At 46.1% G+C, this 22,492-nt stretch overlaps 1 protein-coding gene across 1 annotated transcript; it reads right to left on the bottom strand.

Annotated features, from left to right (window-relative positions):
• Positions 1-849: 849 nt before the first annotated feature.
• Positions 850-22,160, bottom strand: MLEC (malectin). The gene is made up of 5 exons (XM_035098401.2): positions 21,791-22,160; positions 14,734-14,912; positions 13,047-13,223; positions 10,008-10,065; positions 850-8,572 (listed from the first exon to the last, which is right to left on the bottom strand). Exons 1-5 carry the CDS (start codon positions 22,026-22,028, stop codon positions 8,343-8,345), a joined length of 882 nt encoding a protein of 293 aa, XP_034954292.1. The 5' UTR covers positions 22,029-22,160; the 3' UTR covers positions 850-8,342.
• Positions 22,161-22,492: the final 332 nt, after the last annotated feature.

Below are 22,492 nucleotides of genomic sequence, written 5' to 3' on the forward strand. Positions count from 1 at the left end.
GTAGGAATGCTTCTCTGCCAATCCTATCTATGCTTGGGGTACTGTCTAATCCATTTCCCAATCTAAGGCGACACAACAGATTTCAGCCATTTGCGGCTTTATTATCACATACCCTCTACAAAATACATTTCCCATTTTTAAAAATTGGACACTATCTATTAAATGTATGCTTGCACCCATTCACAGAACAGGATTTGATGTGGAGGAATAGGACTTGGCTAAGGCAACTCCAAACCCTGGAAAAGACCCTGATGTTGGGAAAGACAAGGAGAAGGGGACGACAGAGGACCATAGCTGCCAAGTTTTCCCTTTTCTCGCGAGGAAGCCTATTCAGCATAAGGGAAAATCCCTGTAAAAAAGGGATAACTTGGCAGCTATGCAGAGGACAAGATGGTTGGACAGTGTTCTTGAAGCTACCAACATGAGTTTGACCAAACTGCGGGAGGCAGTGGAAGACAGGAGTGCCTGGCGTGCTCTGGTCCATGGGGTCACAAAGAGTCGGACACGACTAAACAGCAACTCCCAACTCACACATGAGCCACTCAGGATCATGAAAGTTTAAATGCACAAGCCAATAGAATAGAGAGAAATTAGATACCACCACCCACAGGGATGAGCAACAGGGCAGTTTTCAGTAGAGGCAGGAGCAGAGTTGCTTGGATGCTGTAAGAATTCTGAGTTGTGATGGGGTTTTAAAAATTAAGTCTCTTTGGCAGCCTGCAATAGCTGCTGCAGTGCGGTTTAAGCCTCTGGCTCCATACAGCTGAGAGCTATGAAAATTTTCTCTGATGAATATGTCCCTCATTTATTTATTTATTTATTTGTAAGAAAAACACCAGTTCCTTTGAGTGACAATATAATTTTGTTTTTATTTATTTTTTAACACACTGCTGGTTAAAACTGCCAGCCAGTAGATTTCTGAACATTTCCCCTCAAACCAGACATCCTGGGAGAAAGAAAAGAAAACCCAAGAAAAATTTTATTTGTTAAAAAAACCCAGCCAGCTAAATGTATCTGGTGAAAATGGGGAGAAGAGAAATAAAGCAAGAATAATTCACTCATACTGTTCCACTTCCCCAGGAATTTTTTTTGGGGGGTTGTCCTTTTGCAAAGCCAGTCACACACACACACCTGTGCTTTTTACCCTTTGCCCAAAGTTATTAAAAAACAAAGCACACACCAATAAGATAAAGAAAAGTGCAGATGATTAGACATAGAAAGCAAGAGATGGTTAAAGACACATCCCTCCTTCAAAATCAGGAATTAACTTCGACGTTACAGAACTACCAGTACAGAAACTGATTCCACGCAGCTTAGGTTTGTAACATTCAAGCTTACATCTGGCTGGTCCTAAGAGCCCAGGAGACCAGCTGCCTGAAAGTACATCAATGCCTCATAAGTAAGCAGGGGCACAGATCCAAGCTTCATGTGTGGTGCGGGGGAGATTAATAGGATCCCAGCACGGTAAAGCAAGATGGGCCACAATCATCTGAAAACTGCAGGAGTTCTAAGTTCCCACCTGCTTTAACAGTGATAAAAATTATAATCTTGCTGAACAACTGATGGACAGGACAGGGGTCTAACTTTGAAACTACTGTACCTGCTTAGGAAGTAAGGGGGGGAATGGCCTTTCCTCTAGAGTAACAGAAGGCACTCCCTAAAGGCACCCCAAAGATCACCCCATGTAAATGTGAAAGGCAGAGGAGCATCCCAGGAAGTGTTCCATAAAGGAGGACAAAAATAGTCCCTGTCAGAGGCCACTAACCTGCTCCTGGATCTTCACTGCACTCATGACACAAGTTACTCATTTTTTCAGACATAAGTAGCACCAACAGCATTTAACATCCAGTGAAAGAAGGCATGCATAGCCTTTTAAAGCCTCCCCAGCTGGCCCTACAGACTATTAGTCTTCTTTCCTGCTTTTCTCCCCTCCCATCAGTCCTTCAGACACCAGGTTTCCCTGGGCAGCCAGGAAGCTTTGTGGGGGAGCGGGTGATGAACCTCAAAGACTGGGGCAACTGGCCCCACGAGTTCTGGAAAGAGGCTGCGGTTAAGGATACCTTAAGAATTCTGGGTCTGATATTTTCTGTGTTTCTAGACCCCTGCAAAACAGTCAGCCTCTAAGGGAACAGGCTGCAGGCAGACTGCTTCTGTACAACCTTTCCTTAACTGCAGACAACACTGACACACCCACAATTTCCTCCTCAGGAGAGAGATCTTTTGCAAGATAGTCAAGGTACCAGAACATAAAAGCATCCATGGGAGGGTGGAAAGCACTTCAGTTTGTTGGACTAAATATATATAAAACATCTGCCCAAGACAGGTGGGAAGGGACAGCAATAAAAAAGGGGGGGGGATAAAGCATTTGATCAACACTGGCCCTTTCTGAACGGACAAGGCATACGCAACACCCCATAAAAGAATCCCACCTCTTCAAAACCATTTCTCTAATGTTTAGCTCTAAGTATCTCCCCAGCTCTGGCAGAGATCCTTTCTACAGCAGCTTACCCAACCTGCTGTCCTCCAGATTTTCAGACTAAAACTCCCATCGGCTTCAAGCTAGCACAGCTGTGCTGATGGGGGATATAGCCCCAAACATCTGAAGGGCGGGCACCAGGTTGGTGAAGACTGCTCTATGCTAATGCCAGTAGTTGCGCTCATGATGAAAGTGTTTTGGTGCTGCTGCTGCAATGGTCATGAGTTCCAGTGGCCTTTAAACACACACTCCTTCTTCCTTAAGCTAAGATCAGGAAGTGCCAGACCCCAAGACAATAGTCTATTGACTAAAACTTCCTCTTGTTCCCCATTGGGGGGGGGGAGAGAACATTTGCAAGTTCAGACAGTATTTTGACCCTGCAAGCTTATGTTGAACAGTCATTATTGAAGAAAGAAGCAATGTTTTAATCTGCATCCAATGCTATCCTTGGAAGAAGCTTAGGCTCAGAGGCTCACAGTTGGGTTTTACCCTTATGGATGTCTCGGAGACCAAGAACAGATGCATATCATACATTTAAAGGACCTCTAATACATATTTAAAGCACATGACTTTAAAGGTGCTGGGACGTGTAGCTCTCGGGGGGGGGGGGACTAGTTCTCAGGACCTTTTGGAGGAAGTCATGTGCTTCAAATGGTGGATTTGCCCTAACACTTTTGCGACTGGTTTCATTCCCAAGTTCTGACCCTCATTTTCTCTTCAGCATATATAAAGCCAGGCTGCCTGATCCAGCAGCTTCATCTCGTTTTCTGGATGCTTTGATTCATGGTGCGCTTAAAGAGGATTCTGTTTCAACCCAATCATATGACTGCACCGTGATCTCAGGATGATATGGGAACAACATGCTCCCAACATGCTGTGAGAGATGGTGCCTATCAGGAGGAGTCTGAAACTGCCTCACACAACAGCAAACTCTCATAGCTGTGTCCCAGCATAGGAAAGGGCATTTGCGCCAACCCGCTCTACCTGCCAGGAGGGCATGTATTAGTGCTAAGACAATGCAAGGTGCTGGGGAGGAAGTCTTGCCTGCTGTCACAGCATGGAGTGCTAGCAAATCCCAGTGCCTTGTAGAACTGGACATTAACATCAAATCATCTGGGAGGCAGAAGGCTGGCCCCATGCTTCCTCTTCTGCCGTTTTGCTCAAACCCAGTACCTGCAACACAAGAATCCAACATTGGGGTAGAACAATTCTGAAAGCCCAACCATTGACAGGCACTGAATATAAATATGCATGCTCTGAACTGATGCCAAGTCCCGGTTGTAGATCAGGAGTGTCGATCAATGACCGTTCAGATCAGCCTTTCCCAAAGTGATATCTTCTAGGTGTTCTGAACTGTAATTCCCATCAGTCCCAACCAGATTGCCCAATAGTTAGGGATTATATTATGGGAACCTTTGCTAACTGGTGCCCATCAGATGTTTTGGAGCACAAGTTCCCATTGGGGACTGATGCAAGATGTATTTCAACGTGTGTGAAGTGCACCAGGTTGGCGAAGGCTGGTCCAGAGGGTTCTACTGAGAAGACATTTGGAATTGCTGAGGAATTAAGCTTCCATTCTACAGTTCAGGTTTAGATGTGCTTCGTGGCACCTGCCAGTTTCCTTCTCTGAAGCACAACTAAACTTGAACTGTAAGAATGGAAGCTCTTCCTAGCTCACCAGCATTTCCCGACAATGCATGGAGTAAGATGCACAGAGCCTGAACTTCCCTGCGGTTTTTGCATTTGCAAATGAGGAATGTCTGGTTCACAGGAGACAGCTTTCCCACCCATCCCACACACATTTGTCTGTTTGAAAAAGAGGAAACAGAAGTTCCTTAGAACAGAAGCTTCCTTACAAGCAGAACCTGTTGTCATTTCACTACCTGGAAAATAAAGAAGGCACAAAAAAGACGGAGAGACGTAAGATTCAACTTTGGCATTCCTTCGGTTTCTACTTGCAACATCCTCCAAAATAAAATAAAATAAAATAAAATAGTGCAGCTCACTGCTACCTCTTAGATGCTAAACATTAGGAAAGGAAGAAAGTGCCCAAGTTGTCTTCTCGCAACTTAATTCAAAAAGAGCAGGCTTATCAGAGGAGCTCTTTCTCAGATCTCTCAAAGCAAGGGCAGCATTTGGCAAACCCAAACTTTTCATTGGACAGCAACTGGAGCTGAGGGTGTCTTTGTATGCAAAGTGACCAGATCATTTTTTATATCCCAAGCATGGGACTCTCAAGACAATCTCAGCCTTCTCACTGCCCTCTCAAGACAATCTCAGCCCTCTTTTTCTAGTGGGAGAGCTTTTGAAACAGCCAGTGCTCTATGGTCTTTGAGAACCTTCAAGAATATAGGGGAGAGAAACAAAATCACCTCATTTCCTCACTGTGTACAAGTGCTCTTGCAGCAGGGACCAATTTCTGACCTCACCAAATCCTGCTCAACCACACTGCATACATTTATTTCAGGTCCTGCCTTACAGCAAATGGCCTCTTTCCCTCTTAATGAAACATGGGAACACAGACACATTCAGGGAGGCAGTTAGTACCCATCAGTGTCCTCGAAGCAAGAAGGTACAGGGCTGGAGAGAAAAGGAGATGAAAGTGGGCTTGTAAGTTCCTATTGGGTAGTAGGAACTTGGCCCTAAACTGGTGCCCTCCAGATGTTCTGGACTCCCACTTCCATCAGCCTCAGCCATTAGTCGTAGGATGCTGGGTCTGATGGGAGTGGGGGGAGGCTAGTGTAGCACCCAACACTAGGAATGAGTTACCTGGCAGGCAGAGGACTTGCTGCATGGTCCTCTTCTCCTGTGGCACCATTTTGCTTGAACCCGGTACTAGCTGCAGTGTTTCTTAAACTCTAGGCTTGTTATGGGAGAGGTTAAATCTGCACTTCACCCTGCTTTGACCCTCAGAGGACATAAGATGCCCTGCCTGGGATGGAATCCTGCAATTCTAAAGAAATCAGGCTGCCTTTCGTGACATACTAGCGGCTCTGTTTATCTGTCAGTCCCAAATGGGCCCAGAAATAAGCAGCTGTCAAAAAGGAAGTTAAATATGCAGGATGGTATACTCACGAATAGTATGAAGACAAAAGCAGCCACCCACACTCAAGGACATGTACCTTAGCTCACATCCCACCTTCCTGCTGTGAAGAGATTAAGCCAGCCAGACCTAACTGTGGCTGAGTTTAAATCAAACCCCTTGGAAAAGAGCTTGGATTGAAAAGACACAGCGCTGCTTCCCTGCTCCGTAAAGCAAGCTTTAGTGCTGGGAGAAGGGGCAGATGGAAGGAGTAAACAGCAGGATGGCAGTGCAATGGGACACCAGGCCTCCAAGCCCAGGGATTATTCCATATCTCTGCCAGCATCTTGAGTTGTGTGTTTAGATGAGGCTCAACAACCATGGAGAACAAATACTGGACAGACAGGTGGTGGAGGAGGAGAAGCAGCATTCACCGGGGCCAAAGACACAGCAGGAGGCTGAATCTGGGCAGGCTCTCCTTTAAGCCAAGCAACTAAGGGTTGGGTGGAGGAAAAGAAGTATCTGGTTGAGTTTAATGCATTTATTGGCAATGTGAAACAAAGGCCCCTTTCTGATACAATTTCCCCATCGAGACTGTACCTGGGAGGAAATCAGCAGAGGACCTCAAGGGGCGCATATGCCCCAACTGTTAACGCAGGACAACTTATAGTAACAAACTGCAAACGTCTGCACTCTGAAGAAGGGGTGAAGGACTCAGGGCTCCCAAACTAGGCCAGTCTTGCCAAGGACTGCAGGACAGAGGACACAAAAAAGCTGCCAGCCACATACTAAGACATCCTCAAGTGACTGTGTAAGGAAATGGCAGGAAGTTTATTGTGTGTGTGTCTGGAGCAGAGGGAAATAAGGGTACAGAGAAGGAGCACAATGAAGAGGTGATAGTCTGGATCAGCCACAATGGTCGGTCTAGGCAAGACCACCCTGGCTGGTGACATGAGGAGAAAGACTGCCTGCTAAAAAAGGGTGCAAGGGGGGCTCCAGCCTTGCCAGTTATTCAACCAAGTGCCAACTAATGCCCAGTTCACAATCATGAAAGAATCTTCACTGTGCAGAAGACAAAACAAAAAGTGAAATCTGCTTCTTTAAGCCAACATCTGGAGATGCGCCCTCTGTTTAGTTTCCTCGTGAAAGGCCTTGCTCCATGGTGTTTTGTCTCTGAACTGGATTGCCAATTATAACTCTCTTGTCACAGCAATGGAAAACCAGAAAGCCATAAGAACACAATGTACAGATTTAAAACAATTCTCCCTGTTTTCACCAGGAGCTGGGAATCGGACAGGCCCTGCGATGTAGGTGTCATTGAAAATTGACCACAATCCAGGTCAATATAACAGCTCTCTCCTATACCACAAAAGGTTAAAGTGGGCATCTCTCTTGGTCATATTCTGAAACCGCCTCCCCAAAACGAGGAAAGGAGAAGATGCCTACTTGACTCATCCTTTCACTGTGCATCACAAATATTCTGGCGGCACAGGAATTGCCACTATACAATCTGCAGTTCTCGGGATGGTACTCCTTTCTTTTAAGGGCTATTTCAGACTGTTAATGTTAATCTCCCAGAAAGGGGGGGGGGAGAGAAACAACCAGAAACTGGTGGCCAGCAAACCAGTGAAAGTGAAACACACCTGATAATTCAAACAACACACTGGCACTTGGTTTTTCAAGTCCATTTAAAGACACAAAGACACAAACATAACACAACTGAAGCATTTCAAGGAGGTCCAAGGGCATGGAGACAAGTTGTGACAGAGGTCTCCCTGCGCTGGTGCTCCTAAAAACAAATGAAAAAAATGCCTTCTTCAGCTCAAAAGGTGGCAGGTCTCCTGGAACAAGAGAGATTAAAAGGCCACCAGGGAAATAAAAAAGATCCTAAATCTTTGCCAGAGCTCCAATCTTTACGTACCAGGTTATCATCAGGGGCATGCAGGATGGAAAGGGGTCCTGAGTGTCAAACAGGTGTAGGTGTGGGTGTGGGTGTGTACGCGTGTGTGCACGCACGTGTGTTAGAACAGAGGGACATTTAAAGCAACAATTGATGGGGCATTAGAGGAAATCCCCCAAGGACAAGCAAATGGGAAGTGGGAACCATTCTGGGACAAACAAAGGGTTCTGTGTCGAGAAAAGAAACTGCCCTCCGGCGGCTTAAGCCTTTCCAGAGTGGCTGGTCAGATGCTGCAGTGACCATGGAAAAAAACATTTCTCCCAGGCAGGGCAGCTGAACAAGACCAACCTGTTCATCCTGCTCCAGTCACCAAAAGACTTTCTACCCAAACAGCAAGGGCAAGCCTCTCTCTCTTTCAGAAAAGAAAAGAAGTACCATGGGTTGAGTTACAAACATTTTAGCAGGTGTCAAAAAGCCAGCCTATTTTCCCCACCCCCGCAAGCAGTCCTAGCACAAACGTGGATTATTCCAGCCAAGGCTGTGCGATGGCAAAGTCTGCTTCTTCATGCCAACATTTGGAGACGTCCCCCTCCCTGTTCGTTCTCCCCGCTGCTCGCCCTTGACCCTCCATCCTGCTGTTCGCTGGGAAGATAGTTCATCTGCATCTTAAGAGCCAGAACTATCCAGGCCTTCCTTGCTTTCAAGATTCTCTGGACCAGAAAGGTAGCGGCTCATGGTGCAGCTGGGTGGCTCAGTTGCTGCGAGGGTGGGTGGGTGAAGGCTGCCTTCCTCAAAGAGGCTGATGCAAACTTGCCCTTTATTGTACCTGCTGCTCCTTAACAAACCGTTTTAAATTTTCCTTAAATTATGAGAAACCGAAACAGCCTCCACGCTTGGTCCAACTCCTCCCCTCTGGCCTGCCACTGGCCTTGCAGTCTCGTCCTTCACAACCTGCACAGGCAGAAGAGGGTAGGAATGAAGACACCAAAGGCCACTAATATAGGGAACATGAGGCTGCTGTTGTCCGAGGCATAGGGGTTTGGTGTGCGGGGGCCTGACTGGACCCGGTTCTTATTGGTCTGCTTTTTAGTGCTGGAGCCTTCTTCATACTCCTCTTCGTCCTCCTCCTCCTCTTTCTTCTCCAGGCCGGGGTGGGGCTGTAGCTTTGGGACGTCTGCAGGAGGGAAGAGAAGGAGAAATGCCAGGGTCTGTGATGTATGCAAAACAAAGCCAACTGGAGTGTCCTAGAAAAACCTTCTCTGACTTTGGGAAAACCACTCTGTTTCCCAAAATTATTCCAAATTTGGCAAAAACTGAAGTTTTGCCCTCCAAACTGGTTAACACCGAACCATATCATTTATTCTTTTCTCTTTTTTGAAGTTTAATACTTTTTAAAACATTAAAAGAACACATAATTAGCAGGAGAGACTTTTGAGACTCTTCATATAGCGAGCAAAATGCTTATTGGGGATTAATTACTGCCCGAGACTGACTTTGCATGTAAATCCTGAAAATTAATTAGCTATCTTTTAATTTTTTTCCTAAAAACATTTGGTCTTAAGTTTATCGCTTGCTTAAAAAAAAGTCTTAGAAACAAGAAGAATAAAACCACAAGACAATAAAATAAAAATCACAGAAAGATTAAAGAATGAGTGGTGTAAAATATATTCCACAGTAGAATTCAAGGTTCATATATGTACCAAACATACCAAATATTCATGAATGCTGTCAAATAAATCCACATGTAGTGGAAATGTTGCCACACATCATTTATTCTAAGCAGAGGAATCTGTGTTTGTTGGTGCAACATTTGTCTAATGTGGGTGTCTGTACAAAGATGCACAGATGGAAATTGGTCCAAATCAGAGAATGTCCTGCAAGATCCACAAGGATGCAGAAGAGCCATGCTAGACCACATCAAAAGGCCCACCAGATGCCAGACTAATTTGCTCAACAACAGCCACCCAGATTGGGAAGCCCAATAGCAAAAGCTCTCTCCCACTGTTGCTCCCCAGACACCGATACTCAGAATATTGAGAACCTCTAGCAGAGGCAAGTTGAAGCTTTCCTTTGTTCCTATGAGGGTGTCACGGAATGGGGTCTAAGGGAGGGATAGGGTCTTACTCAGGCATCAGCAACCTCCGGCCCATGGAGGCCGTTTATCTGGCCCACGGGCCGCCCGTGAACTGAGCCACCCGCTTGGCAAGTCCCCCCCCCCCCACGCTGTGGTAAACTGGCGCAGCGTGGCGACTCGCCGAGTGGCGCCGGAAATCGCGTCTATGCAGCCACAATAGTGATTTCTGGCGCTTTGGACATTTTGGAAATGGGCAGCCAGCACCGGAAATCGCTTCTGCGCAGCTGCGGACATGTGCAGAAGCCATTTCCAGTGTTTGGGACATGGGCAGCGCGGCACTGGAAATCGCTTCTGCGCCTGTGCGGCCCATGTCCGGCCCACGGGCGATAGTCCGTGGGAATCCTCCGGCCCACGGGCAGAAAATGTTGCCGACGCCTGGTCTTACTTGAGCAAACTTTTTGACTGCAGTAACAGAAAAGACAACTGGTGACCAGGAGGAGGTTGAAATCAGAGGGGTTATAAGAAATAAACTTACCGTCCACTGTTCCCCGGAGGACGTATAGTGCACAGACTTTTGGATTATCATAGTACCCCTGTAAAGAAAGAAGGAAGCAGAGATGAGCTTCATTCTGTCAGCTACTCCAAAATTGTCTGCAATGCTGATTCATATAAACCATACAGGTTTTAGAAATTCTGAATATTGAGTGGTATATAAATACTTGAAATGAATGACTAAATAGATAAAAAAAATAGTTTGAAGTCGTCAGTTCCTTTAAAAATTAAGACCTTTATTTAGAACCAAAACAAAGTTAAGTTTAAAGCCTTTGAAATCTATGGGTCTGAATGGCAAAAAAGGGAGGGGGAATCCAAGTTTGAATATTAGAGGAATATTCAAAACTGAGGAAGGCAAGGGTTCCCAAATTCAGTAAAACTTCCAATAAAGGCAGCTTAAACCACTGGTTTAAAGTACAGTGGTACCTTGGTTTTTGAACAGCTCAGTTCTTGACCAACTTGGAACTTGAATGTTCTGGTTTGCGAACTTTGCTTCAGAAGCAGAATGTGCTCCTGAGCTTCCGTTTTCACTGTTGTGCTAATTTGTGTCCCCCCATTGTAATCAAAGCCTTTTTCCTCTGGTTTTTACTGTTGCGCTGCTAATTTGCATCCTTCCTCATTGTAAAAGCCTTTTTCCTCCTGTTTTCACTGTTGCACTGCTAATTTGCACCCCCCCCCATTGTAATCAAAGCATTCCATTTCCAACTGCAGTGTTCTGAGGTGATATTTGGAGCTTATATTTGGTGCTTTTGTTTTTGCTTTTGTGTGGCTTTTGTGTTTTTGTGACTGTGGCTTGTTCTTCATTTTATGATTGATTGTGTGACTGCGGAAATGGATAAAAGCCCCCCATCCAAACAATGACTATCATCAGTGCTGGTAAGAAAAAAATTTATTTTCATTTTTATCATGCATAATACTGTCTTATTTATTTTATAGTATAGTACATTGATTATTGCTTTCATTTTATGGATCAATGGTCTTGTTGGATAGTAAAATTCATGTTAAATTGCTGTTTTAGGAATTGTTTTGTGTGTCTGGAGCAGAGGGAATTGTGTGTCTGGAGCAGAGATTGTTTTGTGTGGTTCTGGAACAGACTTCTGGAATGGATTAAGTTTGAAAACCAAGGTACCACTGTAATAAAAAAACACATTGATTTATATCCAGTTATCAACTTATTCATAGATTTAACAGACAAATTCATGTATATTAGTTGATTACTAGATACACATAAAATGTTTCTATTTGCAGCTAAGCAGAGCCAAAAACCTCTGGGCATGCAATCCACGTGCTTTCTGTAATATACAGAAGCTTTTGTCAACATGGGTTTACAGGGGGTGGGGGAGACAAGACATCCAAGGAAAGGGATGTGGAGGGGAAAGATAGAGGATGGAGACCAGCTGGACAATGTCAGAACAAAGTGATGAGATGCAGGCAGGCATTTATAGCCAGGCTGATCTCTCCTTTGCTGATGGGTGCTGAAAGGGGTGCTGTGGTTCCTGATGGTCCCAGAGGCAAGAGCATGTTTCTCTTCATTTTTGCAATATTACTGGCAGTGTTTTCTTTTTGGCAGCGGTGGGTGGGGGTGAGTGGGAAATGGGACATGCTCCATTCTGTTGTTGCTTCTCTGGCTAGTGGAATGGAGCCAGAATGGTTGAATTGTTTCCCCCTTGTGATGCTCTATCTAGGAGCCAGATATGGTCTGTGTGTGGACACACACACACACACACACAGAACTTTCCAGTAGTCCTAGGTCCCTGTACTGCCTAACAGCTGCAGTCATGGGTTGGTTTCCGCAGCCTCAGGGCAACTATTCAGTTCTCTATGTACATGTGAGGCTCTGAAGAAAGTGCCATGAAGGCTCAGTACTCAGAAACTCCTAACACACAAGCTGGCAGTTACTGAGCAGGACAGGCCATTTCCACAGCATGGAAGTAAATAGAGTAGCCATTTCATCTGATATCTGCTGTGGCCCAAAATAATTCAGCAAAGCAGAAAGTGGAATATCCGAGAGCAAAACCTGTACACATCTCTGTACCTCTTGCTTGTTGAGTTGTATTTAAAAAAACATATTGAAAGCCACCTTGAGAACTCTGGTTAGTAGATGAGCATAAATACTCCAAGCAAACAAAAGGAAGATTTACTTCCATGTCATGCTTGTATTCCATGTAGATATAATTGTAAACCAAATTATGTAAGGTCACTTAATGTCAACACATTTTATTAAGACATTTTACATTTTTGTTTTGTTTTCTTTTTAATCCATCTGGGAAAGGGAAGGAGTGAAATTCCTTAAATCTCTGTTAATATGGCCCTGGAAGACTACTTTGGATAGTCCAAATGTTGTGGAATCTTGCTTATTCACTAACATCATGCCATCGTCAATAGGATTTCTGATCTTTTAAAAGAGGAATATTTTTCTCCTCCTGAATCACAGACATAGGAAGGGAAGTATGATGTTGTAAAATGCCCATCTCAAACCTGTGTGTGCATGTGTGTCAAGGGAAAGCTTGCCCACACAGCTTGGGGGTGCAGTCCTATTGCAGCCCTTGTTTCAAATCCTGCTTGGGGGTTTAACATAGACATAGGGGGTTTAACATAGGTTGGCCACTGTGAGAATAGGATGCTGGACTACATGGGCCCTTGGCCTTACTGAGCAGGCTCTTCTAATGTTTAGGACCTTTGCCAGCAGAGGCTGCATCAGATCTGACCTCGCTACAAATATTTCTCCATGTTCAACACTTAACCTTTCTCAAAAGGCATGAATGGTAGCCCTTTACCTGAATAAAAAGAGGCCGGATCAAGAACGTGACAAAACCCATCATCACTGAGAATCAAACCTGCTCTTGCCTAAGCCTCCTCCTGGGGATAGTTGGGCCAGGGGGCTTAGCAATATATAATGAATGAGTGAACCTTCCTAATCCACACCCTGTAAGCGAGAGAGAGAGAGAGAGAGAGAGAGAGAGAGAAGAGAGAGAGAGAGAGAAGAGAGAGAAGCCACTTGTGAACAATGGCGCTTTCTTACCTTGACAAACTCAATGTTGAGTTTCCCTGTGAAAGTTGAGACCTCTCCCTGGACGCTCAGCTTCCCTTTCTTGATGCCAATTGGAATAATCTCATCATGCGCTGTGCTGTGCCCAACTCGGTCAAAAATGTCCAAGTCCTTCACCACCACGTGGCCATTCAAGCGCACATCAAAAACCTTTGGAAAGAAATATGGTAAAGGAATGAGGCCTCTTGCAGAGTAGAAGTCAGATCAGGAGCAAAGATGGGAGGAAAACAAGTTATGGATTGGAGGAACGTCAATGCAGGAACATCATCCTGACCTTGCTACTGTACACGACCAGGAGAGCAGCCTAACTGACACCTTTCATGGGTGTAAAGGTAAAGGGGCCCTTGACCATCTGGTCCAGTTGTGTCTGACTCTGGGGTTGCGGCGCTCATCTCGCTCTATAGGCCGAAGGAGCCGGCGTTTGTCCGCAGACAGCTTCCGGGTCATGTGGCTAGCATGACAAAGCTGCTTCTGGCGAACCAGAGCAGTGTACGGAAACGCCATTTACCTTCCCGCCGGAGTGGTCCTATTTATCTACTTGCACTTTGATGTGCTTTCGAACTGGGTGTAGAAGCATGCAAATTTTCAAGTTTACACAAACTCCTTAGGGAGAATGGAAGCAGCCGCCTTTCCATACTGCCCAGTGAAAAATCCTGTGTACTGTAACTCAAAAACCCTGGATGTGATGCTACTGACAGTCATTGAACTAAGAGAGATGCTGCCTGACTGATTTTGTATCTAAGCTGGAGGAGTGTGTTTGTGCCAAGACCTGGAACTCATAGATTGGCAGAAAAGCAATTTCCTTAGCTGGCCAAATAAAGAAGACAAGCAACTTTGGGTTTTGCTTGTAAAATAGGTCTCTCAAGTTTGGACAGGATGGGAAAGGGTAGGGCCTCTAGCAGAGCCAGGGAGGTTTGGTGAGAGGGCTGCCCCAGAGTAAGAGACTCTTAATCTCAGGGTTGTGGGTTCAAGTCACCAAAAGATTCCTGCATTTCAGGGGGCTGGACTAGATGATCCTTGTTGTCCCTTCCAACTCTACAATTCTATAAGCATGACCTGTCAATACAACTGACTGGAAAGAGCAGCAGCAAAAACATATTTCATAGCTGGAAGGACACACGGTTGTCTTTTGATCTCAAGTGCAATAGATGATACTGCATAGGAAGGGTCTTGGCTCAGTGGTAGAGCATCTGCTTTGAATGTAGAAATTCCTGGTTCAATCTATGGTGCCTCCAGGGTGGTCTGGGAGAGACCCCTGTCTGAAGCTCAGGAGAGCTGTGGCAAATCAGCGTACACGCTAATGAACTAAATGGGCTGGGTCATAAGAAAGTAACTTCCTATATTCCCATGACAAAGGTCAGTTAACCAACTGGTAAGTGACTTCCACCAGCAGAAATGGTGGTGATAGTCCCCCCCGAAAGTGCATCTGTGTGTGTGACTCCAGGATACTTCATTTCGGGGGGGGGGGGGGGAACATGAGTTTTGTTGTATGCTGGAAGAGTGAAGGCAAGCACCCCCACGCCGCAAAAGGTGTGCATACTTGAGTCCCACAAGCATATGGCAATAGTATACCAGCAGGCCTCTGGCACCTGACCCAACCACTGGTGGGTGTTACTCAAGGAAGTCCTTCCAGAACACAGTACCTGTACTTTATTTTTACCTTCTGCTGGGACTGTGCAAAATAGACTTCAGCAAACTTTAGCACAAGAACGTAGTCTCCTTCCTCCTTGATGGGGACCTCATAGCCAAAGGTTTCCTCATTGTAGCGTTCCGTCTGGTAGAGAATCTGATCCTCTGGGTTGGATCGCAAGATCGGCAGTTTCATGCCATAATCGGAGGCTGGATTCCAAAAATAAATGGCAACACTCTCAAAATACATGCTAGAATTTACCTCTATCCTGTAATCCCTCCCCCCCTTCCCAAACTTCTGGCTACTCACCTGTCCCTACCAAGAGCTCCCCACCCAAACTCAGCATTTTAAGGGAAAAGTCCTAGATCAGAGGGCAGATCGGGTGGCTAGAACACTCTGTGAGAAAGACTACAGCAGGGATGGGGAACCTCAGGCCCATTGGCTAAATGTGGCCCTCTGTGTCTCTCTGCCTGGCCCTCAGGGCTCTCTCCATGCCCTGCTCTGCAACTTCAGGGTTTTTACCTGGGTGGAATGTATCCTTGTGCTCTAACAATGCCTCTTGCTTACCTGGATGTGGAGGTGTAAGTGTGTAGAAACCATTGACTTTTGCATGGATGGAATACAGCCTGCCCACTTTTGCCTCTGGTTCTGCCCACCACTGGCATATCCCCCCCGCACCAAGTTTGCTCACAAAGAAATTTGGCCCTGGACCATGACATTCAAAAGAGATCCCCACCCCTGAACTATGTCACACATGCACATTTATGCCTTAATTTCTCATTACTAGATGTCACTATCTGAAAAAGAGATGAACACAAATGAACTCCTTGGGTGGAAGCTCTGACAAACCCTCACATGAAAGACACTCTTGATGCTGCAATCCACAAGTGACAAACACATAGGTGAACTGGTCCTCTTTGGGGACCACTTGCTGAGCTTTCAGTTGGGTCTGAGTCAGAAATGATAATCCCCTCTACATGTTCCTCTTTCAAAAAGATGATCTTTGAGCAGCTTTTGTTTTCCAACCAGACCTCTGACACAAGACCACAGAGTCACTTCATAGTTTTGCAGGGCATTGGAGTCTTTCTCTACATGCCAGAAGCAACTAGTCTCTCTCATTGAATTTGGGGCAGGGTGTGGGGAGAAGAACCAGGAAGTAAAAGCTTTTATGCACAGTGTTACGGGGCCCCAGGTAGCTGTACTTTAGGGGAATTCCATGTACCTTGAAGAAATGATATTGGACTACCCACGTTTTCATTATCGGATACCTGGGCCTACGTTACCACGAACAAGCAGAAGCCTGAAGTTTGTTATGCTCCCACAGAAGTCTTTGCAATTTTCATGATCAAATTTAAGGGCCACCAACACCCTACCAGTAGAGGTTATTGCTGGGCACCTGCCAGATCAGCTGCTCCAATCTGCTCTCCTTTCCTTTAGCCTCTTCTGAGGGATGGACCACTCAGCTATATGGGAGCAACTGAATAATCCAAAGACTCCCGAGTGCAGAAACACCACAAACAACTCCTTCAGGGGAGGCTGTCCACTGCACCTCTGCATGAGCCAAGTAACACAGAGCTTGGGCTCTTCTGAGGGTTATGAAAGTGTGTATTGTTTCCTTCTAAAAGTAATGCTTTCTAGGGTGGGGGTGGGGGGATACCTCAGCTTTCAGCAGTTTGAGAAAGGCCTGCTGCGAACTGCAGTGTGCATACAAGCCGAGCAGCTAGAACAGCTGTGGACTCATAGAGAAATACCTCTAGAAGCAGCCAGACATAGCTCTTCCAAAGAAAGCCTGTATGAATGATAGAAAATTAAAACCACCCACCACCTCCTTGCTTTTGTTAGCCATGAGTAGCATAGTTTGGGGAGGGGGAAATGGTCAAACTGCAAACGGTGGGGGTGAGTGGATCACCCACAAGAAAAACAGCCCAATTCTTCTCTCTCGACTTTTCTTTCAGAATAAAGACTGGCTGATGTATGAGATCTGTGTTTCTACTGGGCTACAGATTTGAGTACAGAGTCAAACCCCTCTCTGCAGCTGTAAATACAGGAGGAAACTGCCGCTAGCCCCACCTTCGATGGAGCTTTGAAGGAGGCTTACATGCAGTCTAGCCCTATGCCACTTCAAACACCTGCCTGAGCACAGTGACACCAACGGTTCTGAGTTCACTGACAGTCTGTTCCTTCCTTCCCACCCACCTCATAGCACTTTGGAAATAGATGTATTGCTGGTTTGGCTATTTTAGCTACCAGGAAGGCTGTGCTCAGAACCAGTGTGACAAGGTGTGTCTGAACCCACATGAATGTCCTGCACTCATGTGTATTCCTGCAAACACTACCAAGAGGTTTAGGACCTTTTGCTATAGTTACAATGTGTGTTTGTTATGAATATGTGTTTACCCATAACCTTATACCCACAAGAAGTTATCTCGCAAAAGGAATAAAGGCAGTTTGGCTTATTGCAGTGTTTCTCAACCAGTGTGCCTCCAGATGTTTTGGGACTACAACCCCCATCATTCCTGACCACTGGTCTTGCTAGCTAGGGATGATGGGAGTTGTAGTCCCAAAACATCTGGAGGCACACTGGTTGAGAAACACTGGCTTATTGCATGAAATGAACGTTGCAGAATATACAGATGCTGCTTCAGACAGCAAAGTTACAATATAAGCAAGCAGCAAATTTTATAGTACATACACACCCTGATCTAAAGAGTAAAAGAAGAGTCCCTATCAAAAGCCTAAAGAGAGTGTGTGTGTGACATTTGTCACAGACCCACGCTAAAAGTTAAGCAAGGGACTACTTTACTCCAATGAACATAAAGAGTGCCCGGTGGATCAGACCAAAGGCCTACCGAGTTCATCACTCTGTTCCCACATTGGCCAAACACATGCCTCCTCTGGAAAGCTCACAATCAGGATATGAGTGTAGGAGCACTCTACCTACTTGTGACTTCCAGCAGCACTGGAGGCAGAGCATTGGCATTGTGGCCAGTACCCACGGATAGCCTTTATCCTCCATGACTTCGTCTAAAACCCTTTCAAAGCCATCCAAGTTGGTGGCCATCACTACATCTAGTGAGAGCGAATCCCAGAGTTTAACTATGCACTGTGTGAAGAAGTACTTTCCTTTCTCTGTCCTGAAGCTTTCAACATTCAGCTTCAGTGGATGGCTCTGAGTTCTAGTATTATAAGAGTGGGGAGCAAAGTCATCCTTATCCACTTTCTCCATACCATGCAAAACTTTTTAAAGCCCCCACTATACTTTCTTTCTAAAGTTAATGCTCCAACCAATGTAACATTCCTCATGTTGGAGGAGTTGTTCCAGCCTTGATCATTTTGTTTTCTCTTTTCTGAACATATTCCAGTCCTGCAATAACTTTTGAGGTGCAGCAATCATAATTGCTTTTGCTTGTAAATAATTGCTTTTGCTTGTTTCTAGTCCTCATTTCTTGCCAAACGGAGCAATTTGAAAGGGAGGAGGCAGGTTGTACTTGCAGAAAAAATAAATCTTGAGCAAAGCTTCAGTGCAGTGACACGTAACTACAGTACTGAAGTTAAGCAATATCTGTACCAACTTGGCATGGCTCTGAGTGAGAAATCTGGATTTTACTTGGTACAATGGTGCTAAGAATATATGAAACAAGAAGATAGGAAGCTTCTGCAACATGATTACAAGAAAAGGATAAACTTCAAAACCACATCCTAGAACTTTAAATTTGGAAAGTAATTATAAAGGTAATCTAGTCCAACCCCACTATAGGAATCTTACAACACCTCAGAGAACCATCCCGCCTCTGCTTACAAGACTTCTAGCAAATGAGAGCCTGCCATCTGCCAAGGCAGCCTATTAAATTGTCAAACAGCTCTAACCATTAGCAAGTGTTTCCTAACATTTCACCCAAATGTGCTTCCTTGAAATTTCCACCTCTGCCAAGCAAGATACAGTATTGAGCAAGACTAGAATGCATGGTAGACTAGAAACATGATTGCAGTTTACAACCTGTATTGCACAATCATGGAGTCTGTTAAGAATTTTTCCCCATTATGCCTCCCCACCCCAATGAGACGGAAGTGTACAACTGTGCACTGCAGTGTTGTGGCAAAGTCCTCTGTACACTTGAAATCTCCTTGCAGAAGTTTGTCTCTCAGCCTAGATTTGGCTGGCTACCTGACAATTAGCAGGCAAAGACGCCAGGAGCCAGCGTAAGCCAAGAGTTTGGATTAGATGTAAGAAGAAAAACTGCAGCCAAGCGAGAAAGCAACACACACATGCACCTTGGTGAAATTAGCTGGGAAGGATAGTGAACTTCTGGGAAAATGACAGTGAACACAAGGGGCTCTCTTTAAGAAGCTGAGCAATGGTTTAACATATGCTGTCCTCCAACACCTGAAAGGATCAGCATAGCACAGAAGGAAGGAGGTGGTTAACAGTGAATATGTAAATAAAAAAGGGGGGGGAATGGTTGGGCCTGTCTTGTAACACAAGCAGCTATGAGTCTGATAATGAGTAGCTTCCGGCTTACAGTAACCACAAACGGTTCCCAAGAAAAGCACCTGGAACCTTCGTGGAACTCATTTTAGCAAGAGTCAGCAGTCACCCCACCCATCTCTACGGAAACCCACCCCACCCTGTCGTGCACCAACTAAAATGGGAGCAGACCACATGCTCATTAAGTATCCAGTCCCCATGTTTGCTGTTCCCCGTTCATAAGCTGGCCATGCAGATTATAAGGGAAAAGGGGACAGCCCTTGAAGGGACAAAGTCCAGCCGCAAGAGAGGCCAATGCAGTGAGAGTTTAGAAAGGGATCTGGATGAAAAGAGGACGCAAATGGAGGGGTTGTGTGGAGCAAAAGAGACAGAAGCTGGCTCAGTCCTGGGTGAAGGAAGAGCAGAACGAAGGGAGGCAAGCCATTGCAGCAAACAGGAGGGACAGTGGGAGCAGCCTTTCAAGGTCACAGGAGATGGGTTACCCTAAATATCTGTTCACTCCCTTCATTTCATAGCTCAAGAGTGGCAAGCTGGAATAAAATTGTGCTGCTTTGAATTTCTACTTCTAAAGAAAGGAGAGTTGGAATTCACATCATGACAGCATAGGAAATATGGTGGGGTTCTGTGAATGCAAATATGGGTGCAGGAGAAGTGGAATGTGGGACAAAAAGACATCTTGCCTAGGAGACAGGGCAGGAGCCCAGAGGGGAAAAAAAACCCTGAGGACAAGGATTCTCTCTTTTTTAAAACTGATTTGTAAGCTGCTCTGAGGGCTTTTTAAAGCTGCAAATTGGGGGATTGGGGGTAAGAATGCTTTCAACAAGTAAAAAAATAAAAGCAGGGACAATACTTTATTCTAGCATAAAGTAAACTAGAATTTATATGGCAAGTGATATGATTTTTTTTGCAATTGACTCAAGTGTTTTGGAGTGTTCTAAGCATTTTGCCTACATTCTCTCAGAACCCTCAGAACAACTGTGCAAGGCAGGCCATTGTCCAAAGTTTGCACCTCGGTGGGTGGGGTAAGAGACTGGCTGTGCATCAGAGAATAGCTTGCCTAAAGCAACCCAGGGAGTTCACTGCTGGGGTAACATTTGAACTAGGCACTTTCCAGGCTACCATCTCAGCTGCTACACCAGCTTTAAACTATTATTAACCACCATTGCATCATACAGTAACGTTTGGGTCACACAGCCCCATTTAGCCCGAGTTTTTGTTGTTAAGAGCAGGGTAGTTTCTTCCTCAGTTAGTGCTTCCAATTCATGTTAGCAAGCATGAACGTTCCACATGGCACCTTACTGCTACTAATGACATTAATCCAGCTCAGTCAATCTGGAGCTAAACAAGAGCATGGCTTTATAATTCCAATGGAAAAAACTCTTAGGAAAGGAAGCAGAGCAGACTTGCTGGGGTAATAATATAAAGAACTGCCCTGCTGAACCAGACCAAAGCCCCCTTAGTTCAGTATTCTGCCTCCAACGGAGCCATTGTAAGAGCCACTCTGGTTGCATCACATTCACAGATGTCCTGCCTCTGCATACAGTTCCACGTAGTTATAACATGGCAAGCAGCAGTTGATAAGATTTATCTTAATCCATGAAGTTGCCTACACAAAACCACCTAGTGGCTGGCTATGCCATGCCTTCTAGCAGCTGCAAGTTCCATTATAGCAGCCTTCCTCAACCTAGTCGTTTTAAACTAAAACTTCTACCAGCTTCAGCATCATACATAGATGTGCTCATTGGGGTTGATGGGCATTGTAGTCCCAAACAGCTGGAGGGCAAAAGATTGTCAAAGTCTACATCACGTGTTATATGAAGAAGCGCTCCTTCGAATTCTGAACTTATCTGCCAACAGCCCCCATTGACCACTCTGAATTCTAGCACCAAACAAGAAAAACAACTATATGCACCATGCTCAACTTTATAAGTCTCTACCCTCATCTGTCTTCAACTGGTGGATTGTGACCCTACCTGGTCACAGTCTGATCCAAGGTGAGTCACAGCAGCAGCACTTCCACCATAGAAATATACAGTAGAAAATTAAGAAATGGGCCCCCAAACACATGTCCAGATTAAAGGTGGGCGCAGAGTCAAAAAAACGTTGATGACTACCTAGCATCCAGTGTCTGCAACAAATGCTCCAAGAGCTGGTATGCAGGACGCCATAGTTGTTCTCACCGCTACCACATCAGACATCCTACCCCTGCGCATGAAAGCTGCATTTTGCTATTACACCCAACAAACCACCCCATCTCTCCCTGCTGCTTCTAACAGAAGCCACCTAAGGCAACCTTTTTCCAGGAAAGGGGTGGGAAGGGGTGAGTTAGTCCAGATGTTTTGGGCTACAATTCCCCATTTTGGGGCAGTAATGCAAAACCTATGGGGGAACCCCTTTCCCTGCTCAGGTCAGTTGGCTGCTTAGGTCCTTTTTTAAAAAGTGGGCGTAGAGACTATGATTGCTAGGCACAGTCCTTCACGTGTAGGTGTATTATTCCTGGTGGTGGTGATGGGAGATATTGAACTACGTGTCCCCCATCCCCCCTCAACTCCTGTGGCAGTGAGTTCCACAGGCTCACCAGGCCCGTCTGGACGTTCTCACCTCGTCCCACCCGTCCTTCGAGGGGGTCCTTCCGGAAGTGGATGCCGTGGACGTCCACATGGGCCTCCCCGCCCGCGTTGACCGCCCAGATCACGTTCTCCGCCAGGCCGGCGCCTTCCACGGCGTGAGGCGGCTGCGGCGGGAGCAGCAAGAGCATCAGCGCCGGCAGGAGGACGGAAGCGGCCAGGAGCGGCGGCCCGCTTGAACCCGCCACCGGAACCGCCGCCACCACCGCCATCTCTGGCTCCTTCCTGGCTCCTCAGCTCGGCAACGGTCCCGCCCCGCCGCGGCCTCAGCCGCTGCCGCGGTGCCTCCTGCTCATGCCGCCCGCGCCTCACACCGACACCGCCGCTTCGGCCTCAGCCGCAAGGGGGCACCCTAACCCGCTAGCCTTTGCCGGCTGCCCGCGACGCCGGCCAATAGCCGCGCGGCATGGCGGGCCCTCTTCTTCCCGTTGGCTGCCGGAGCCCCACTATTTGCATATCGGCAGAGCGCGCGCGGGAGGGAAAAAGAAGAAGAAGCAAGTTGCGTTGAGAGCGCACCAGCCGTGGGAAGTGGAGACGGGCTGGCGGACTGGCAACTCTGGAGGAGCAGGACGGGGCGGTTGGGGTGTACCATTTGGTCAATGACTCGAGGGGGGAAGAGAGATAGCGTTTCAATCGTCACAGCGCGCGCGCGCTTCCCGCCTTCCATTCTCAGAGT

This window comes from Zootoca vivipara, chromosome 17 (assembly GCF_963506605.1).
Source record: "Zootoca vivipara chromosome 17, rZooViv1.1, whole genome shotgun sequence".
Classification (NCBI taxonomy): Eukaryota; Metazoa; Chordata; class Lepidosauria; order Squamata; family Lacertidae; genus Zootoca; species Zootoca vivipara.

Bases quoted from the DNA above. Each gene is read 5' to 3' on its own strand.
- MLEC (XM_035098401.2), bottom strand. From the start codon at position 22,028: ATGGCGGTGGTGGCGGCGGTTCCGGTGGCGGGTTCAAGCGGGCCGCCG. The intron at 14,913-21,790 runs GTGAGAACGTCC...TTTGGAATCCAG, and splicing joins CGAAGGACGGGTGGGACGAG to CCTCCGATTATGGCATGAAA. The intron at 8,573-10,007 runs GTAAGTTTATTT...TCCCTCCTGCAG, and splicing joins CCTCCGGGGAACAGTGGACG to ACGTCCCAAAGCTACAGCCC.